This window comes from Procambarus clarkii, chromosome 34, assembly GCF_040958095.1.
Source record: "Procambarus clarkii isolate CNS0578487 chromosome 34, FALCON_Pclarkii_2.0, whole genome shotgun sequence".
Lineage (NCBI taxonomy): Eukaryota > Metazoa > Arthropoda > Malacostraca > Decapoda > Cambaridae > Procambarus > Procambarus clarkii.
The window spans coordinates 30882623-30905397 of record NC_091183.1 but is presented as its reverse complement, the minus strand read 5'-3'; the positions used below and the strand labels follow the sequence as shown (position 1 = coordinate 30905397).

General features: G+C 41.6%; 1 protein-coding gene across 1 annotated transcript in view; it reads right to left on the bottom strand.

Annotated features, from left to right (window-relative positions):
- The window catches only part of LOC123762004 (probable glutamate receptor), a 437835-nt gene that overhangs the window by 281810 nt on the left and 133250 nt on the right, over nucleotides 1-22775 (bottom strand). Inside the window, exons 8-9 of the mRNA XM_069335681.1 lie at nucleotides 16049-16349; nucleotides 9734-9951 (exon numbers count right to left, since the gene is read on the bottom strand). Of these exons, the coding sequence (XP_069191782.1) occupies nucleotides 9734-9951; nucleotides 16049-16349 (519 nt within the window). The remainder of the gene's footprint in view (nucleotides 1-9733; nucleotides 9952-16048; nucleotides 16350-22775) is intronic.

The window sequence follows — 22775 nt, the reverse complement described above, 5'->3', positions numbered from 1 at the left end:
GCAGCGAGAGGAGCGTGAGAGAGAAGCTCGGCTGCAACGGGAAGAAGGAGAGACAACTGCGACTGGAGGAGATAAAGGCAAAGAAAGAAGTCGAATTGCGTCGCGTTGAGTGTGGTCTGCCCTCACTACCTGCACGGCGAGATGACCTCAAGGTAAGGGAACGTGACTTACCTACGTTCGAACCACAAGAGGCTGAGGCGTTCTTCGAACACTTTGAACGGATAGCAACTCTGAAGGAGTGGCCAGAAGATGATTGGGCTGCTCTAGTCCAGGGCAGGTTGACTGGTGAGGCCCGGGAAGCCTATAACATGCTGGACCTAAAGGAGTGTACTAGTTACGACGCGATTAAGAATGTGGTGCTCCACTCATTCCGGCTGACTCCGGAGATGTACCCGAAGCGGTTCAGAGAGTATACAAGAGCGTCAGGAAAGACTTACGCCGAGACCGCCAGGGATATGGAACGGAAATTCCTACGATGGTTGAAGGCGGAGGAAGCGGAGTCGGTGGATGATATCAAACGACTGATAGTGATGGAGAAGTTTATGTCAGTGCTCCATCCTGAGTTGCGAGTAAGGTTGAGAGAAGCAGGTATTAAGGACCTGAAGGCTGCAGCGGACCGAGCCGACATGCTGGAGGAGGCACTACATCTCAGGAGGGGCCGCCCAGACACTCGCCTTACCGCAGGTCGGGAGGGAACCTTAGGAGTTCAGGAGGAGCGAGGATGGGTGGGGACTCTCCCAAGGGTAGTGTACCCAATGAGGTAACCCAGTTCAAGAGCTCAAGGGAAGCGGGGAGGAAGCCCCAACCTGTGAGCAGTGGACCTAGCTCGGGAGCGAGTACCGCTGCCCAGGAACCGACGACAGAGAGTCCTAGGAGGACTCAGGGAACCTCTACCATTGGTGCTACCAGGAGGACTGGTAGAGGATCGCCTAGGAGAGGCGGTCGGTGTTACAACTGTGGGGGACGAGGACACCTTGCAAGGGAGTGCGGTCGCCCCAGGCACGGTGGAAACGTGGCTTTCGCGAGGATGGAAAGCGGAGAAGCCAACGATTATTCAGGTGATATGCCGGTGATGAGTGAGAAGAGGATCCACCCCTTTGTGTGTGAGGGGACGGTGAAGATAAGGGGAGCTGATCCTGTGCCAGCGAGGATGCTGAGGGACACTGGGTCTGACTTCACCCTTGTTAGTGAATCCCTCTTCCCCGAGGACTATAGAAGTTCAAGTACAGGGGAGGCCCTGATAAGGACGTTGGGGGGACAAGTGAGGATGCCCCTCCATAGGGTGACTCTTAATTCAGACTATGGTTGTCAAACTCTCTTGGCAGGGGTCTGTGCTTTACTGCCGAGGATGTGATCCTAGGGAATGACTCCTGTGGGGGATGTGTTCTCCCGAATTTGATTAAGGGTGAGGAGTGTGTAGAGCCCTATCAACAGAGCCGCAAGACGGGCGCCAGTAGTGGCGAAATGGAAATTGCGAGAGTGGCATTTCCAGTATGCGCAGTGACGTCAGGACGAGACGTCAATGAAGGTGATGTGAGCGGATCCAGTCACGCCGAAGAGAACATGCCGGGTGACCTGGGGCTCGATCATTTGTTCCAAGAGGAGGCCAGAGGACAAGCGACAGGTGAGGAAGCGTCAGATAAGAGTGTCCAAGTTACTCTCACCAGTCCTTTAGGTATTGACCGCACCCGTCTAGGTGAGCTGCAAAAGGAAGAGTTTCCTGAGTTGGTACGGGAGGCGGAAGGAGGTCTCGCTGGACCCAAGTCACCGACTTATTTCTTCGTGGAGAAGGGAGTGCTAATGAGGCAGTGGAGGCCGGTTAGGGAAGAAGCGGGCGATGATATGCTGAGAGTGAGGCATCAGGTGGTGGTGCCAGCTCAGTACAGATGCGCGGTGCTAAAGCTTGCACACACAGTGGATCCCGCGGGTCACTTGGGAGTAACCAAGACCTTAGGCAGGCTTCGGGAACATTTTTATTGGCCGGGCATGGACGCGGATGTAAGAAGAATTTGCAAGACGTGTTTCCCGTGCCAGAGAGCGGGGAAGAACGTCCCTGCCATCCCGAAAGCACCTTTAGTTCCAGTTCCAGCATTTGGCCAGGCGTTTGAGCGCCTAATAATCGACGTCGTGGGGCCACTACCTAAGACAAGAAAAGGGAACACTTACTTATTGACTATCATGTGTGCTTCGACGAGATTTCCAGAGGCGATCCCAGTGCGGAAGGTGACATCGAAATGCATCATGGGACACCTTCAGCGGTTCTTTGCTTGAGTAGGTGTGCCCAAGGAGATCCAGTCCGACTGTGGAAGTGTTTTCCAGTCGAGGTGGTTTAGGCAGGCTATTGCGAGCTGGGGAATAGCCCAACTACGATCGTCTCCTTATAGACCTCAATCGCAGGGAGCGATTGAGAGGTTCCATTCAACTCTGAAGACTATCTTAAGAGTGTATTGTGCTGAAGAGGGAGCGGAATGGGATGAGGCTGTCTGTCCAGCCCTGTTCGCGATCCGAGATGCTATAGTTGAGTCCCTGGGATTCTCTCCATTCCAGCTAGTGTTTGGGCACGAAGTAAGGAGCCCGTTATTGATGCTGAAGGAGCGGATGACGGCGGAGAAGATATTAGTGACAGTGGAAGAGTATGTGCGAAGATTCCATGAACGATTGAAAACGGCAAAGGAGCTGGCTGCTGATCACTTGAAGACAGCGCAAGAGAAGATGTCGATCTGGTACGACAAGAAGGCTGTCCCAAGGGAGTTCGAGGCAGGAGCCAGAGTGATGATGTTGCTACCTGGGAGGGGTAGAGTGACGGAATCACGCTTTGGTGGTCCATACTCGGTTGTTCGGCGTGTGGGTCCTGTGAATTATGAGATCAGCAAGCCGAATCGCCCTAACAAGACACAGGTGTGTCATATCAATCGTTTAAAGCCATACTTCGCAGAGGAGCAAGAGAGTGCGGGAGTGAAGGGAGCAACACAGTCGCGAGAGGGGAAATTGGTTCTGTGTATGGAGATGGACCAAGTGTTGCCAGCGGAGGAGAGAAAGTGGGCCCGTGCCGATGGTACGCGCCTGTCGAATACAGAGAGTTTGACACACCTAGAAGACAGGCTGCGTCATCTGGATAAAGAGAAAAGGAGAGAACTAGTGACCCTGATAAGAAGGAACCAGTCGCTTTTCACGGATGTGCCCCGACGGCACAAGAGTGTGGTGCACGAGGTGGACGTGTGCGGAGGAAAGCCAATCAAGCAGAGTGCTTATCGGGTGAGTCCCGAGAAGAGGCAGATCATGCAACAGGAGGTGGAATATCTGCTAGCGAATGATCTCGCTGAGCCCAGCAACGGTGGGTGGAGCTCACCCTGTGTGCTGGTCAAGAGGAGTAACGGATCATATCGTTTTTGCACTGACTATCGTAAAGTGAATGCCATAACCGTGTCAGATTCTCACCCGATGCCCCGAATAAGTGATTGCGTCGACCAAGTAGGAAATGCAAGGTTTGTCACCAAGGCCGACCTGCTGAAAGGGTATTATCAAATCCCTTTGTCTCCGAGTGCGAGAAAGATCTCAGCGTTTGCTACTCCAGACGGATTGTACCAGTACAAAGTGCTTCCGTTTGGTATGAAGAACAGCGGAAGTTGCTTTCAGAGGATGATGAACGAAGTGCTAAGAGGGATGGAAGGCTGCGCCGTGTATATAGATGATATAGTGGTGTACGCCGATAGCTGGAAACAACACATGAATCGACTGACGGAGTTATTCCAACGGTTGGAAGAAGCGAACCTGACCGTTAATCTGGCCAAGAGCGAATTCGGAAAGGCCCAATTAGAATACTTAGGTTTCGTCGTGGGTCAAGGGGAAGTGACTCCAGTAGACCAGAAAGTGATGGCAATCAAAGAATATCCGAATCCCAGGACGAGAAAGGAATTGTTACGATATTTAGGGATGGTTGGATACTATAGAGGATTTTGCAATAACTTCTCGACAGTGGCACACCCTCTGACTGAATTGCTATCTAAGAACGTTAGATGGAAGTGGGGGGAAGCATGCCAGGAGTCCTTTGAGAAGACTAAGAAGTTGTTGACTGAAGCGCCAGTGCTGATTTCGCCTGACTTTGAGTCAGACTTTATCTTATACGTCGACGCTAGCGACGTGGGGATTGGAGCCATGTTAGCTCAAGAGAAGGACGGAGTCCACCGTCCAGTGGCATTCTACTCGAGGAAATTCGAAAAGTACCAGAGGGCTTATAGTACAGTGGAAAAGGAAGCCTTGGCCCTGATCCTGGCACTGAAGCATTTTGACATCTATGTGGGTGGAGGTACTAGACCGGTGCAAGTGTTCACTGATCATAACCCCTTGACGTTCGTGCACAGGATGAAGAACACGAACCAAAGGCTGACAAGATGGGCCCTACTGTTCCAAGAGTACTGGCTAGAAATCAGGCACATTAAAGGAAGGGAGAATGTGGTGGCAGATGCCCTCTCCCGGATTTACTAACCGATATGACTCTTATTTTAAGGGGAGGGGTATGTTACGGTGCCCTCTCCTATCTCTTTCGTTTGCCTGCTTTAAGAGTCATATCAGCTCTCCCTACTGATTCTCTGAGGTTCAGGGAGTCTAATGATATATGTGGCGACCAGACCGACTGCCAGTAAAGGGAAGGAAGTTACATTATAAGTTGTAAATAAAGGGAAATTGGCGCCCTGTTATAAAATGAAAGAGTATCCCCTAATGCAGATATGACCTTTTGGAAGGGACACTAGCCGATCGCGGATTGGCCGACTTATGTCGTGGGCGACAAATCAGGGCCCGCCATGACGTCACCGAGTGCCCCGGGCGGCGCCAACGTCAGAAGTGACCCGACCTTGGAAGCGACAGGACGCCCCTCGGTCTGCTCTCCAGGATTAGAGGCTCTACAAGCCTTTCTTAGTGGATTAGTGCTGGCTATTGCAGCCCATCGGATATATTGGAGACCCCGCGCTTCTGGGAAGCAAAAGGAACCAAGTTTATTGAGCGAAAGAGGGCCAAACTTGGAAAATATTCGGCGACGACGCAGGGCGGCGACGTTGAACGTTGAGGGTCAGAAAAGGTGTGGCGGGCAAGCCTAGCTGTGACCGGGTCACATCCACTGAGGGTCTTGGAAGGACGACACCGTGCCTAGGACAAGGAGCAACGCCTTGTGGAAGGGGCGAGTGTGGGAAAAATAGTGATTAGCCCAGCGCCCATCGATGAACCAGGATTGGGGCAGCTGAATCTCAGGGATTGGAACGGCGACGACGCGAAGGCTCCACGACACCTGAGGACCTGTGGAACGTCCTGGATCGTCAAGGATCGACCCAAGGAAGCGTGGGAACCTCACACCATCGAGGGACAGGCGTCGTGAGCCAGGAATGTAAGGTAGATCATTTTCCCTCCCATTACCCCTTGTGTGAGTAGGCTAGTTAGGCCACAATAGTTACTTATGTGTGTGGCAACAGGACATTAATACTTTAGTAGTAGAGTAGGCTGCAAGGCAGCTTGTGTCCAGGACTGTCAGAGAGGACAGTGTGTATGGATGACAGGACAGTGAAGAAGAGGCGCCGACGTGGTGAAGAGGCCCTCCTGTGAGAGTGTGGGACTCCTGTCTTTCTGCTCAGTTGAAGGAGTGTTGGAGGTCGTGGAAGAAGAGGCTGACGATCTCCAGACTTATTATCCATATTTCCATATTCATGTATTATTTGTGATTGTGTGTGTTCATGTAATTTGCATCAGTAAATTCACACATTTTATCACTGTGTTTAAGTGTGCCTCCATTTATGATAATTCTCTATGAGCATACACGAAGGTTATCATAGTACCACGTAGGGGACACAACGTTCTCTATAGAAGTTCTTATCGCCTGGAGGGTGGTAAAGACAGCACAGACTTACATAAAAGTGTACCCTTAGCCATCCGATCAGTATCGGTGCCTGAATGGTGACAACTATTAACGTAGTTGCTAGACAGAGGTAAAGCCACACAGACCTTCCTGGGAGAGTACCCTGGGCCAACAGTCTAGTAGCAGATCTATGGGAGTAGCAATCTTCTGGCTACAAACAATATATAATACACCCACTGAACTGCATTGCTGGGGTGCAGATATAATAACCCAGCTGGCGGCCTTGCTAAGAAGAAGATAGAGAAGACAGGCGGGAAAGGAGTTCCTGCACCCTTTTTTTGTCTGGCAGGCAAGACTCAGGGAGGTTATGGTTATAAGGTAAGCCTGAGTCTTCCTTCACTCCCCCATGGGTCTAGGCCGGAACTGTTAACAGCAGTTTCCCCGTGTTTGACTGAAGGCCTTCCAGGGTGAATCAGTGGCACCCCTTTTGTGGTGGAAGCAAAGACCTGCGGAGGTGGGCATTGTTGGTCCTCTCCTGTGTGACCAAGGAGACTCCGGTGAATCCCGGGAGTCGGAGGGGCTGAGTATTCAGCCTTTAGAGCCCCTAGCAGCCGAGTGCTAGCAGAGCCCCGGCCCACCACCCCCCACGTGACAATATATATATATATATATATATATATATATATATATATATATATATATATATATATATATATATATATATATATATATATATATATATATATATATATATATATATATATATATATATAACTGAAAACTCACACCCCAGAAGTGACTCGAACCCATACTCCCAGGAGCAACACAACTGGTATGTACAAGACGCCTTAATCCACTTGACCATCACGACCGGACAAAATGAGGTGATAGCCGAGGCTATTTGAACCACCCCACCGCCGGCACTCGGATAGTAATCTTGGGCATAGCATTTTACCAAATCACCTCATTCTTTGGGGCACACGTGAGGAACACAAATGCGAACAAGCCTGAATGGTCCCCAGGACAATATGCAACTGAAAACTCACACCCCAGAAGTGACTCGAACCCATACTCCCAGGAGCAACACAACTGGTATGTACAAGACGCCTTAATCCACTTGACCATCACGACCGGACAAAATGAGGTGATAGCCGAGGCTATTTGAACCACCCTACCGCCGGCACTCGGAGAGTAATCTTGGGCATAGCATTTTACCAAATCACCTCATTCTTTGGGGCACACGTGAGGAACACAAATTCGAACAAGCCTGAATGGTCCCCAGGACAATATGCAACTGAAAACTCACACCCCAGAAGTGACTCGAACCCATACTCCCAGGAGCAACACAACTGGTATGTACAAGACGCCTTAATCCACTTGACCATCACGACCGGACAAAATGAGGTGATAGCCGAGGCTATTTGAACCACCCCACCGCCGGCACTCGGATAGTAATCTTGGGCATAGCATTTTACCAAATCACCTCATTCTTTGGGGCACACGTGAGGAACACAAATGCGAACAAGTCTGAATGGGGTGTGAGTTTTCAGTTGCATATTGTCCTGGGGACCATTCAGGCTTGTTCGCATTTGTGTTCCTCACGTGTGCCCCAAAGAATGAGGTGATTTGGTAAAATGCTATGCCCAAGATTACTATCCGAGTGCCGGCGGTGGGGTGGTTCAAATAGCCTCGGCTATCACCTCATTTTGTCCGGTCGTGATGGTCAAGTGGATTAAGGCGTCTTGTACATACCAGTTGTGTTGCTCCTGGGAGTATGGGTTCGAGTCACTTCTGGGGTGTGAGTTTTCAGTTGCATATTGTCCTGGGGACCATTCAGGCTTGTTCGCATTTGTGTTCCTCACGTGTGCCCCAAAGAATGAGGTGATTTGGTAAAATGCTATGCCCAAGATTACTATCCGAGTGCCGGCGGTGGGGTGGTTCAAATAGCCTCGGCTATCACCTCATTTTGTCCGGTCGTGATGGTCAAGTGGATTAAGGCGTCTTGTACATACCAGTTGTGTTGCTCCTGGGAGTATGGGTTCGAGTCACTTCTGGGGTGTGAGTTTTCAGTTGCATATTGTCCTGGGGACCATTCAGGCTTGTTCGCATTTGTGTTCCTCACGTGTGCCCCAAAGAATGAGGTGATTTGGTAAAATGCTATGCCCAAGATTACTATCCGAGTGCCGGCGGTGGGGTGGTTCAAATAGCCTCGGCTATCACCTCATTTTGTCCGGTCGTGATGGTCAAGTGGATTAAGGCGTCTTGTACATACCAGTTGTGTTGCTCCTGGGAGTATGGGTTCGAGTCACTTCTGGGGTGTGAGTTTTCAGTTGCATATTGTCCTGGGGACCATTCAGGCTTGTTCGCATTTGTGTTCCTCACGTGTGCCCCAAAGAATGAGGTGATTTGGTAAAATGCTATGCCCAAGATTACTATCCGAGTGCCGGCGGTGGGGTGGTTCAAATAGCCTCGGCTATCACCTCATTTTGTCCGGTCGTGATGGTCAAGTGGATTAAGGCGTCTTGTACATACCAGTTGTGTTGCTCCTGGGAGTATGGGTTCGAGTCACTTCTGGGGTGTGAGTTTTCAGTTGCATATTGTCCTGGGGACCATTCAGGCTTGTTCGCATATATATATATATATATATATATATATATATATATATATATATATATATATATATATATATATATATATATATATATATATATATATATATATATATATATATATATATAATATAACAATCATTGTTCGAAGACCTCGTCCAGCTCCTTGAAGGTTGGGTGCGAACCCATGATACTGCACGCATTTCCCCCCCCCCTGAACTGCGACACTGAGGCACTAGAACAGGAAACTGGCCGCTCGGAAGTCTTTAGTTTTCCCAATGAGTTCCTCGCCCACCTGCTTTAAGAACTTTAAAGCAGGTGGGCTTAAATGTGCACTTTAAGAAGTGCACATTTATCCCAGCTGCCCAGTGTCTCAGAACTTATTGGCACGAACCTGTAACAACGTTCTAGATCTCTGTACTTGTTGGTTTTCTGGGTCTCCCTGAAGGTGGCTGCCCCACCTCCCTTAACTGTGCTGTAACGTAGATAGGTATCAGCCAATGAAGATGCACACGTGTAATCCCATACAGCCTGTTTACCTTCCCTCCATGGCTGCAGGGATGACTCCATCTGGGTATTTATGGCTGTTGTCTGGTCTGCGCAACTGAGGTTCCCTTTGTGCAGCACACTCAGTTGTAGCCAAACTTCCCTTGATGATGTCATTGACTGCTTCATGTCTGGTAATCTTTTCCTGTGCCTTACGACAGATGAGAGCATGGTTGCCGTATTGGTCCACCTGTTCATTGCCGCATATACACCGGTGTTCGATGGATATAGGGGCGGCAAGGTGCAGGGCTACAGAAATACTTAGGGTCCAATGGTCCAAGCGAGCGCTCAAGACGGAAAAAGGAACTGCCAACAGGAAGTCCCTGGCATTGGGAGCTTGCACAGCAGGGAGACGTGCCCTGCCTCCAACAATGCTTTGGTGTGTTCTCTACAATGGAGTTATCCCATTTAGCCTGTTTGGAGTCGTTTAAAAAAGTTGGTCGAGGACCAACCACTGAACACCCCTCCTGGCAATATGATTCACACTGCATCTATGGTTGGTTGGCTAGATGAGATAATATTCACACTTTAATGGGTTTAGGGTGAGTCCTAACTCCTCTCCCTTAGATTTCACCAGCTGTAGATCTTCTAGCAGGGACTCCTGTGTCCCTGCCAGGGTGCCATCGTCCAGGAACCAGATGTTGAGTTCGTTGGTCAACCTGCTTGTGACCTCTTTAACAGCCATGCAAAAAATACATATGTATAATGAAAATATATATTTTCATTTACCTACATGTAAAATATCTTCGATAGCAGAACCTTTCAACCATATTATGGTAACAGATGGGTCGTCCAGGACTTGCTGTCGGGATTGGTATGGCTGAGGGATGTGTCTGACAGCCAGGAGAGCCATGAGGTTGCCGGCGTAGCTCTGTGTCAACACCACCGTCACCAGCCCCCACACTGCCAACACAACCCGCTCCCACCACCAGTCCGCGGGACCCATGATATCTGGAATCACAGTTATAGCACACAATATTTTTCATGAAAAATCTTTTCAGGTTCAGAAATATTAAATTTCAGGCAGTTCATTATATTCATTTAGCTTTGTCGTGGATTCTTGAAAATGAAATATTTATCAATTACCAGCCGTAACCGGCCACGCGTTGCTGTGGCTCAGCAACACATATGCGTTGCTGAGCCACAGCAACCTTCCCTGTCCCCCAGTCCTCCCCACCATTCCCCCCTTCACCCATCTCCTCGGCTTCTCAACCATTCCCTACATTCCCCACTCCACCGTCCTCTCGTCCTCCCCACCATTCTCCATTCACCCATCCCCTCGTCCCCACCATCCCAAACCTCCATGTCCTCTCGTCCTTCCTCTCCATTACCACTTCCATTGTCCCCTCGTCCTCCCCACCATCTCTCACTTCCACCCCTCATTATCTCCACCATTCCCCACTCCCTCGTCCGATGCCTTCCCAAATGGTCTGATATTCCCATCAGAAAATTGGGAACATCCCGATGAACTGATGTCCCCATCACTTAATTATAAGAAAAACAGTTAAAAAATGAAATGAAAATATGAAAAAATAAAAAAATATAGTATACTCACGAAATGAGCGGTCTGGTAAATAACACAGCTGAATTCCAATGCAATTCGTACAAAATAATTAAATCAAAATGAAAATAAATCAAAATCTATGAAAATTTAATTTATCAATGCAATCAGAAACATTGAAATGGAATTGTAACATATTTAGTATAGCATGTGTGTTGCTCTTACATGCAACAGATGGTGCTGTTTTTCAAGAAAGACATAGTTTTACCTGTCACAGGTGTGACATCTATACTTACGAAATGAACGGTATGGTATACAACACAGCTCAATTCCAACACAATGTTACACAAAATAATTCAATATAAAATAAATTAATCGAAATCTATGAAAATAAAATTTATCAATTCAATTGGAAACACTGAAATGGAATTCGTGACATATTTATTATAGCGTGCATGTTGCCATTGTGTGCAAGGGATGGCGCTGTTTTTCAAAAACGCATGTTTTTACCTGTCACGGGGGGTGGCATCTATATAGTAGCTATATAAAAATACACGCCTATTCGAATGCAACGTTGTGTCAAAATTTCAAAGCAAATACTGAAGAACTTTCGGAGATTACGGTGTGTGTTGCTCCTACGTCCAACAGATGGCACTGTTTTGCAAAAAAAGCATCTTTTTTCCTGTAACAGGTGAGGCATGTATATATATATATATATATATATATATATATATATATATATATATATACATATATATATATATATATATATATATATATATATATATATATATATATATATATATATATATATATATATATATATATATATGTCGTACCTAGTAGCCAAAATGCACTTCTCAGGCTACTATTCAAGGCCCGATTTGCCTAATAAGCCAAGTTTTCCTGAATTAATATATTTTCTCAATTTTTTTTCTTATGAAATGATAAAGCTACCCATTTCATTATGTATGAGGCCAATTTTTTTTATTAGAGTTAAAATTAACGTAGATATTTGACCGAACCTAACCAACCCTACCTAACCTAACCTAACCTATAAAGATAGGTTAGGTTAGGTTAGGTAGCCGAAAAAGTTAGGTTAGGTTAGGTTAGGTAGGTTAGGAAGTCGAAAAACAATTATTTCATGAAAACTTGGCTTATTAGGCAAATCGGGCCTTGCATAGTAGGCTGATAAGTGCGTTCTGGCTACTAGGTACGACATATATATATATAAATATATATTCTGCCAAAAATCAGGCGCTGACTGAGCGTGCGTCCCAGGCGGTCTGTTGATCGCCAGCTGTCAGGCTAGAGTTTCCATAAAGAGATAATTACCTAATTATTTCAATGTCTCTGATTGATTTCTCGTAGTTTTTTTGCTGTAATATTATTCAATAGTGTGTAGTGTGATATATTTATATAATAAAATGAGTGAATCATCGCTGTACTTAAAAATATGGTGTGCATATTGTTGATTCAATTATGTTCATCAAACAGTGAACAAATACTTTGTCGGTTATTACACTATATACACAGGTTATATATAAGTATCTGCATGTTTTGTTCACCATGACGAACCACTAAGTTGGTATGCTGAGTGGCAGTGGCAGGCAGTGACTTGCTGCCACTGGCTGCCACTCCCTCACCTCACCTCACCTGACTTGCCACCATTCTCCACCCACCATACTGTTTTTGCTTTTATATACAGACGTTATATATAAGTATTTACATGTTTTGTTCACCATAACTGTACATCTAAACTTGTATGGTGAGTAAAGGCTCAAAGACGTAGCTACTCACACAGTCAGCTGGTGGCGGCCGCCCTCAAGGCCAGACGCACTAATATTTCTCCTACAACAATACTGTTTGTGGTGTTATTACGCTATATATACACATTATATATAAATATCTACCTGTTTTATTCACCATACTTGTACAAGTAAACTGGTATGGTGCCCAAAGACTATCGTGGTCATTAGTAAACAACATGATAAGTCCTGCAGACGACGCTCCTCCCTCACCAAAATGGCGGCTCCCAATCTTCTCCTCTCGCTGTTATCTAACACTATACACACGTTATATATAAGTATCTACATTTGTGTTCACCATAGCGAACCACTAAGCTGGTATGGTGAGTGCAGTCAATAAAAGGTGGCCACACACACTCAAAAGACAACGCCACCATCCTCCCTTCCACAGCATTACTTCTCCCTCCATGGCGCACAGCGCCAAATATCACCACAATCCTGCTATTATCAGAACCCTAGTCAGTTTTATCACAGTCAGGGGTCTTCTGTAATAATATCATCGCTACATAATAGCATGAACAAGTATATTATGGCATTTTTAGGCGATGCTGTGGTCACAAGCTGAACAGCAGTGCTGTGAGTTCATGCTGCGTGCGTCAGGCTTGGTAGCTGACTCAATACTGAGGCCCCTAACACCCGGGAGTTTAGCCCACGATTTTTTTTAAAAATGGCGTCTGTTTACAAGAGTCCTGATGAAGGTGTGGTGAACCCCGTGTATCCGCGGGCAATTTAAATCTTGCGTAGTACTCCAAAGCATCACATGATGCGATGCGCAATTTACTGCAAGTCGGTGATAGCATCATATGATGCGATGCGCAATTGAAGGGATATATATATATATATATATATATATATATATATATATATATGTCGTACCTAGTAGCCAGAACGCACTTCTCGGCCTACTATTCAAGGCCCGATTTGCCTAATAAGCCAAGTTTTCCTGAATTGATATATTTTCTCTAATTTTTTTCTTATGAAATGATAAAGCTACCCATTTCATTATGTATGAGGTCAATTTTTTTTTATTGGAGTTAAAATTAACGTAGATATATGACCGAACCTAACCAACCCTACCTAACCTAACCTAACCAATCTTTATAGGTTAGGTTGGGTTAGGTAGCCGAAAAAGTTAGGTTAGGTTAGGTTAGGTAGGTTAGATAGTCGAAAAACTATTAATTCATGAAAACTTAGCTTATTAGGCAAATCGGGCCTTGCATAGTAGGCTGAGAAGTGAGTTCTGGCTACTAGGTACGACATATATATATATATATATATATATATATATATATATATATATATATATATATATATATATATATATATATATATGTCGTACCTAGTAGCCAGAACTCACTTTTCAGCCTACTATTCAAGGCCTGATTTGCCTAATAAGCCAAGTTTTCCTGAAATAATATATTTACTATAATTTTTTTCTTATGAAATGATAAAGCAACCCTTTTCTCTATGTATGAGGTCAATTTTTTTTATTGGAGTTAAAATTAACGTAGATATATGACCGAACCTAACCAACCCTACCTAACCTAACCTAACCTATATTTATAGGTAAGGTTAGGTTAGGTAGCCAAAAAAAGCTAGGTTAGGTTAGGTTAGGTAGGTTAGGTAGACGAAAAAACATTAATTCATGAAAACTTGGCTTATTAGGCAAATCGGGCCTTGAATAGTAGGCAGAGAAGTGCGTTCTGGCTATTAGGTACGACATATATATATATATATATATATATATATATATATATATATATATATATATATATGTCGTACCTAGTAGCCAGAACGCACTTCTCAGCCTACTATGCAAGGCCCGATTAGCCCAATAAGCCAAGTTTTCCTGAATTAATATCTTTTCTCTAATTTTTTTCTCATGAAATGATAAAGCTACCCATTTCATTACGTATGAGGTCATTTTTTTTTTATTGGAGTTAAAAATAACGTAGATATATGACCGAACCTAACCAACCCTACCTAACCTAACCTAACCTATCTCTATAGGTTAGGTTAGGTTAGGTAGCCTAAAAAGTTAGGTTAGGTTAGGTTAGGTAGGTTAGGTAGTCGTAAAACAATTAATTCGTGAAAACTTGGCTTATTAGGCAAATCGGGCCTTGCATAGTAGGCATAGAAGTGCGTTCTGGCTACTAGGTACGACATATATATATATATATATATATATATATATATATATATATATATATATATATATATATATATATATATATATATGTATATATATATATATATATATATATATATATATATATATATATATATATATATATATATATATATATATATATATATATATATATATATATATATATATATATGTCGTACCTAGTAGCCAGAACGCACTTCTCAGCCTATTATTCAAGGCCCAATTTGCCTAATAAGCCAAGTTTTCATGAATTAATTGTTTTTCGACTACCTAACCTACCTAACCTAACCTAACCTAACTTTTTCGGCTACCTAACCTAACCTAACCTATAGAGATAGGTTAGGTTAGGTTAGGTTAGGTAGGGTTGGTTAGGTTCGGTCATATATCTACGTTAATTTTAACTCCAATAAAAAAAATTGACCTCATACATAATGAAATGGGTAGATTTATCATCTCATAAGAAAAAAAATTGAGAAAATATATTAATTCAGGAAAACTTGGCTTATTAGGCAAATCGGGCCTTGCATAGTAGGCTGACAAGTGCGTTCTGGCTATTAGGTACGACATATATATATATATATATATATATATATATATATATATATATATATATATATATATATATATATATATATATATATATATATATATATATATAACTGAAAACTCACACCCCAGAAGTGACTCGAACCCATACTCCCACAACTGGTATGTACAGGGACGCCTTAATCCGCTTGACCATCACGACCGGACATAAGGAAGTGATAGCCGAGGCTATATGAACCACTTCCCCGCCGGCACTCGGATGGTAATCTTGGGCATAGCATTTTATCAAATCACCTCATTCTTTGGGGCACACGTGAGGAACACAAAACACGTGTTTGTGTTCCTCACGTGTGCCCCAAAGAATGAGGTGATTTGATAAAATGCTATGCCCAAGATTACCATCCGAGTGCCGGCGGGGAAGTGGTTCATATAGCCTCGGCTATCACTTCCTTATGTCCGGTCGTGATGGTCAAGCGGATTAAGGCGTCCCTGTACATACCAGTTGTGGGAGTATGGGTTCGAGTCACTTCTGGGGTGTGAGTTTTCAGTTGTATATAGTCCTGGGGACCATTCAGGCTTGTTTGCATATATATATATATATATATATACATAAAGACGTGCCTATTCGAATGCAAAGTTGTGTCAAAATTTGAAAGCAATCAGTAAAGTGGTTTCGAAGATTTCCCTCTCATGAAAAACACATGTAAAATAAAGTTATTTAGAAAAAGCATGTTTTTTTTACCGTCACAGACGTGACATCTATATAGTATGTATATAAAAATCTGCTTGGATGCGAATGGAACATTGTGTGAAAATTTCAAAGCAATTGGTGAAGAACTTTCAGAGATTATCGATTTTGAACAAACGAACATTTCAATTTTTATTTATATAGATTTTCATTTTCTCTATATTAACTGTTTATTTTCCTTCACTTGTGTAACTCTCCGATAAGAAATAATAAAAATCCATGGGTTTTAGGTCCGGAATGATTGTAGTTAGTGGGTGGTCATAAACCATACTAACCTTGTTGTAACAACATGCGTATAAAGTCGAAGTTAACCAGCAACCAGTTCCCTTGAGCACTCGTGTTGCCAGAAAGGTAGAAAGACATAAGAAACACAGCCAGCGGCAATACAAGCAGCGCCACCAGGATAGCTGCCCACACCAGTGGCTCCAGAGGGAACAAGAAGCCCCATGGGTCCACCTGCGGCCGACCTCGAGCTCCCAAAATCCTCCAGTAGTCGATAAATACTGTCTCTGTGAAGTCAACCACATCAGCTCGGTCTGCACTTATAATGAAGGGGCCAACAGCAAGATCCACTTCCTGCAAAGACATGATTAATTCTCCATTTACTTCTCATGACAGTTAATTGCGTCCTATCATATAAAACCAAATTCCCAAATCACGAATATAATATAGACATTCCTAAAAATAACAAGCAACGAGTACATATGTACAATCAAATGTAAAAAAATTAGAATTGATTCAATCAAATATTATTAACAAAAATCTCTTAGCAAATATATATATATATATATATATATATATATATATATATATATATATATATATATATATATATATATATATATATATTGTGACGGTAATCTCTTTCAAGAGAGATTGAGCCTGCTCTTCCCTACATAAATTTACTCATATATATACAACAAGAAGATGAAGAAGATGCTAACTTCAAGAATACGTATACCAGTAGCACAAAACGTTTTGACCAGGGGATAAAACGTAACCTATACTCGCTCCACTCCACACTCCCTCCGGCCTGCTCGCCACTGTCGTCAACAACCAAACTACCACTCCAAGCCAGCACTCTTCCCGATTGGTGGATCGACGACTGTACTAGACGCCAACGCTATCTACACCCCCATATAAATAGCCACACACACGAGCTGTGGACTTCAGAATATCCTAGTGCTCTATGAGTTGACATCTCTCTCTGGCATACTAAGCTCTCTGGCTCTGTATACTAATGGAGGTCTCAGCCATGGCCAATATTCTCAGCACCATTTATTATTTTGTCTTATGTATTCACTATTTTATTTTATATTGTGTTCTTGCATTTATCTCCGTTTTTTGAGTGCATTGTACATTGCCATGGGACTTGTCTTTCTTTTTATTTGTGTTTAAAGTAAATTAAAGTTTCATTTTTTTTACGATTTGTTTTACGTGTTCCTCCCTCTCACTTATCACAGGAAACAAGCCAAGCAGTCAACAGTTTTTTTTTCTCTAAATGTGATTAGGCATTAACATCAGCCAAAGTGAGAACTGCATTACCATATACACTTTCCCGTCACAATATATATATATATATATATATATATATATATATATATATATATATATATATATATATAGGGAATATATATATATATAGGGAATATACATTATATATATATAATGCAGGGGATTTCCTGTTAGCAACCCCAATGTCGGCAACTGGCTCGCGTCTCACACCACACGCCCTCCGAATTGCTGTGGCCCTCCGCCTTGCTGCCCCAATCCACACCAGATATAGGTGTATTTGCGGCGAGGTGGTGGCTGACAGGTATGGCCACCATGGCCTACTCTCCCAAAGCACAGGGGGATGGCACTCGAGGCACAGTGAAGTTAACGACATCATCAAGAGGAGCCTCACCACAGCTGGATGCCCAGCTGAAAGAGAGCCCCGTTACCTAACGCCCCGTAACTCTGATGCTCTTATTGGTCGCCCGGATGGTATCACAGTGAACCCCCTGGAAGAATGGCAAGCAGTTGGTATGGGACTACACGTGCGTATCAACCCTGGCTAACACCTACATTAACCTCAGTGTTGCACAACCAGGTGGCGCTGCCACCCACAGGGAAGCAGCCAAATCCCGTAAGTTTAGAGAACTGGATCACCACTACAATTTTGTCCCCATTGCTTCTGAGACACTCGGCGCCTGGGGTAAAAGTGCTACCAGTTTTTTGAAGGAACTGGGTTCTAGGCTAATTGAAACAACAAGGGACCCAAGAGCTGCAAGCTTTCTTTTCCAGCGCCTCAGTGTGGCGATACAGAGGGGAAATGCGCACTGCATCCAGGGTTCCTGCCCGCCATCTGAGGAGCTGGAGGAACTCGACAACCTATGATAACCATCTTTGTAACATATATGTAACTCCTTTTATGTAACAAAGTTCAAATAAAGTAAATATATATGTGTACATACAAAAGAATGGGGGTGGTAGGAGAAGATAATATTAGTGTTCAGTGAGAAACCACAAGGTCTCCTCTGAATACTTTTTATTTTCTTCTCCGAGGCTATGGGTCCCCACATTGGCACCAGAGGTGGTACCCTCACTATATATATATATATATATATATATATATATATATATATATATATATATATATATATATATATATATATATATATATATATATATATATATATATATATATATATATATATATATATATTATTAAATATGACCGAAAAAGTAAGATTAATAATTCTAACACGAATTTTCTCAATCTTTCGTACATTACGCTTCACTGTTGGAGGTAAATCAAAAATCACTTCTCCAAAATTCATTTTTATTTAAAATAAAAATGAATTTTGGAGAAGTGATTTTTGATTTACCTCCAACAGTGAAGCGTAATGTACGAAAGATACATTACGCTACCAAAATATACTAATATTTTGAAAAGAAAAAAAAGCTGAAAAAAAAGCTACCAAAATATACTAATATATATATATATATATATATATATATATATATATATATATATATATATATATATATATATATATATATATATATATATATATATATATATATATATATATATATATATATATATATATATGTCGTACCTAGTAGCCAGAACTCACTTCTCAGCCTACTATGCAAGGCCCGATTTGCCTAATAAGCCTAGTTTTAATGAATTAATGTTTTTTCGACTACCTAACCTACCTAACCTAACCTAACCTAACGTTTTCGGCTACCTAACCTAACCTAACCTATAAAGATAGGTTAGGTTAGGTTAGGTAGGGTTGGTTAGGTTCGGTCATATATCTACGTTAATTTTAACTCCAATAAAAATTTTTTTACCTCATACATAATGAAATGGGTAGCTTTATCATTTCATAAGAAAAAAATTAGAGAAAATATATTAATTCAGTAAAACTTGGCTTATTAGGCAAATCGGGCCTTGCATAGTAGGCTGAAAAGTGAGTTCTGGCTATTAGGTACGACATATATATATATATATATATATATATATATATATATATATATATATATATATATATATATATATATATATATATATATATATATATATATATATATATATATATATATATATATATATATGTCGTACCTAGTAGCCAGAACTCACTTTTTGGCCTACTATGCAAGGCCCGATTTGCCTAATAAGCCAAGTTTTCATGAATTAATTGTTTTTCGACTACCTAACCTACCTAACCTAACCTAACCTAACTTTTTCGGCTACCTAACCAAACCTAACCTATAAAGATAGGTTAGGTTAGGTTAGGTAGGGTTGGTTAGGTTCGGTCATATATCTACGTTAATTTTAACCCCAATAAAAAAAAATTGACCTCATACATAATGAAATGGGTAGCTTTATCATTTCATAAGAAAAAAATTGGAGAAAATATATTAATTCAGGAAAACTTGGCTTATTAGGCAAATCGGGCCTTGCATTGTAGGCCAAAAAGTGAGTTCTGGCTACTAGGTACGACATATATATATATATATATATATATATATATATATATATATATATATATATATATATATATATATATATATATATATATATATATATATATATATATATGTCGTACCTAGTAGCCAGAACGCACTTTTTGGCCTACTATGCAAGGCCAAATTTGCCTAATAAGCCAAGTTTTCCTGAATTAGTTGTTTTTCGACTACCTAACCTACCTAACCTAACCTAACTAAACTTTTTCGGCTACCTAACCCAACCTAACCTATAAAGATAGGTTAGGTTAGGTTAGGTAGGGTTGGTTAGGTTCGGTCATATATCTACGTTAATTTTAACTCCAATAAAAAAAAATTACCTCATACATAATGAAATGGGTAGCTCTATCATTTCATAAGAAAAAAATTTGAGAAAATATATTAATTCAGGAAAACTTGGCTTATTAGGCAAATCGGGCCTTGCATAGTAGGCTGAGAAGTGCGTTCTGGCTACTAGGTACGACATATATATATATATATATATATATATATATATATATATATATATATATATATATATATATATATATAATATATATATATGTATTAAATATGACCGAAAAAGTAAGATTAATAATTCTAACACGAATTTTCTCAATATTTCTTATGGTTCTTTTCGCTGTCGACGGTAATTGAAAAATCAGTTCTCCAAAATAAATTTTTATTTCTAGTCTGACGCGACACTTGAACGCGTTTCGTAATAACTTATTACATTTTCAAAGACTTTAGTTTACACACACACAACTATAACCGGCAAACACTAAAACAGATTTCTTACTATGCTATAATTCAAACGGCTTTTAATTTTATATACCTGCATTTGGGTGAGGTGATATGTTACAACAGTTTTGGGTGAGGAGAAAACAAACTTTCAACACAAGATAGAACACGAAATATTGGGTAATATTGGGTAAAGTTAAAGGGGAAGAATGGAAGTAAATGCGAAGGGCCTATTGGCCTGTATTTCTTGATGCTTCTATATTGATGTGGAGTCTTGAAGTGGGTAGAATATAGTTGTGCATTAATTGGCTGTTGATTGCTGGTGTTGACTTCTTAATGTGTAGTGCCTCGCAGATATCAAGCCGCCTGCTATCGCTGTATCTGTCGATGATTTCCTTGTTTTTTGTTAAGACTTCTCTGGTGATGGTCTGGTTGTGGGAAGAGATTATATGTTCCTTAATGGAGCCCTGTTGCTTATCCATCGTTAATCGCCTGGAAATAGATGTTGTTGTCTTTCCTATATACTGAGTTCTTTGAGGCTTACAATCCCCAAGAGGGCATTTGAAGGCATAGACGACATTGGTCTCTTTCAAAGCGTTCTGCTCTGTGTCTGGAGAGTTTCTCATGAGTAGGTTGGTAGTTTTCTTGGTTTTATAGTAAATTATCAATTGTATTTTTTAATTTTTGTCTGTAGGGATAACGTTTCTATTAACAATATCTTTCAGGACCATTTCCTCCGTTTTATGAGCTGTGGAAAAGAAGTTCATGTAAAATAGTCTAATAGGGGGTACAGGTGTTGTGTTAGTTGTGTCTTCAGAGGTTGCATGGAGTTTCACCTTCCTACTTATGATGTCTTGGTTTTATAGTAAATTATCAATTGTATCTTTTAATTTTTGTCTGTAGGGATAACGTTTCTATTAACAATATCTTTCAGGACCATTTCCTCCGTTTTATGAGCTGTGGAAAAGAAGTTCATGTAAAATAGTCTAATAGGGGGTATAGGTGTTGTGTTAGTTGTGTCTTCAGAGGTTGCATGGAGTTTCACCTTCCTACTTATGATGTCTTCAACGAAACCATTAGAGAAGCCATTGTTGACTAGGACCTGCCTTACCCTACAGAGTTCTTCATCGAATTGCTTCCATCCAGAGCTGTGACTGAGAGCACGGTCGACATAAGCATTAACAACACTCCTCTTATTTACTTACTGGACGAAACCCCGACAATACATATATATATATATATATATATATATATATATATATATATATATATATATATATATATATATATATATGTCGTACCTAGTAGCCAGAACGCACTTCTTAGCCTACTATGCAAGGCCCAATTTGCCTAATAAGCCTAGTTTTCATGAATTAATTGTTTTTCGACTGCCTAACCTACCTAACCTAACCTAACCTAACCTTTTCGGCTACCTAACCTAACCTAACCTAACCTTTTCGGCTACCTAACCTAACCTAACCTATAAAGATAGGTTAGGTTAGGTTAGGTAGGGTTGGTTAGGTTCGGTCATATATCTACGTTAATTTTAACTCCAATAAAAAAAATTGACCTCATACATAATGAAATGGGTAGCTTTATCATTTCATAAGAAAAAAAATTGAGAAAATATATTAATTCTGGAAAACTTAGCTTATTAGGCAAATCGAGCCATGCATAGTAGGCTGAGAAGTGCGTTCTGGCTACTAGGTACGACATATATTTATATATATATATATATATATATATATATATATATATATATATATATATATATATATATATATATATATATATATTTATATAACCTAGAAGGGGTACCATCTCTGGTGCAAGTGTAGGGACTCATAGCCTTGGAGAAGAAAATAAAGAGTACTCAGAGAAGACCTTGTGGATCCTCACAGAACACTTTGATATTTTCTTCTCCTACCACCCCTGTTATTTTAGTGTGTGTATATATATATCTAACTTTATTTGAAAATGGCATTACATAAAAAAAGTTACAACATTGGTTACATGCAGTGTACAAGGCTACTTGTCACAAGTTGTATAGCTCCTCAGATGGCGGGCTGGAACGATGGATGCAGTGAGCATTTCCTCTCTGGATTGCCACACTAAGGCGCTGGAAGAGAAAACTGGCAGCTCTAGGGTATCTAGTTGTTTCAATTAGCTTGAACCCCAACTCCTTCAAAAAGCTAGCAGCACTTTTACCCCAGGCACCAAGAGTCTCTGAGGCAATGGGGACAAAATTGTAGTGGTGCTCAAGGT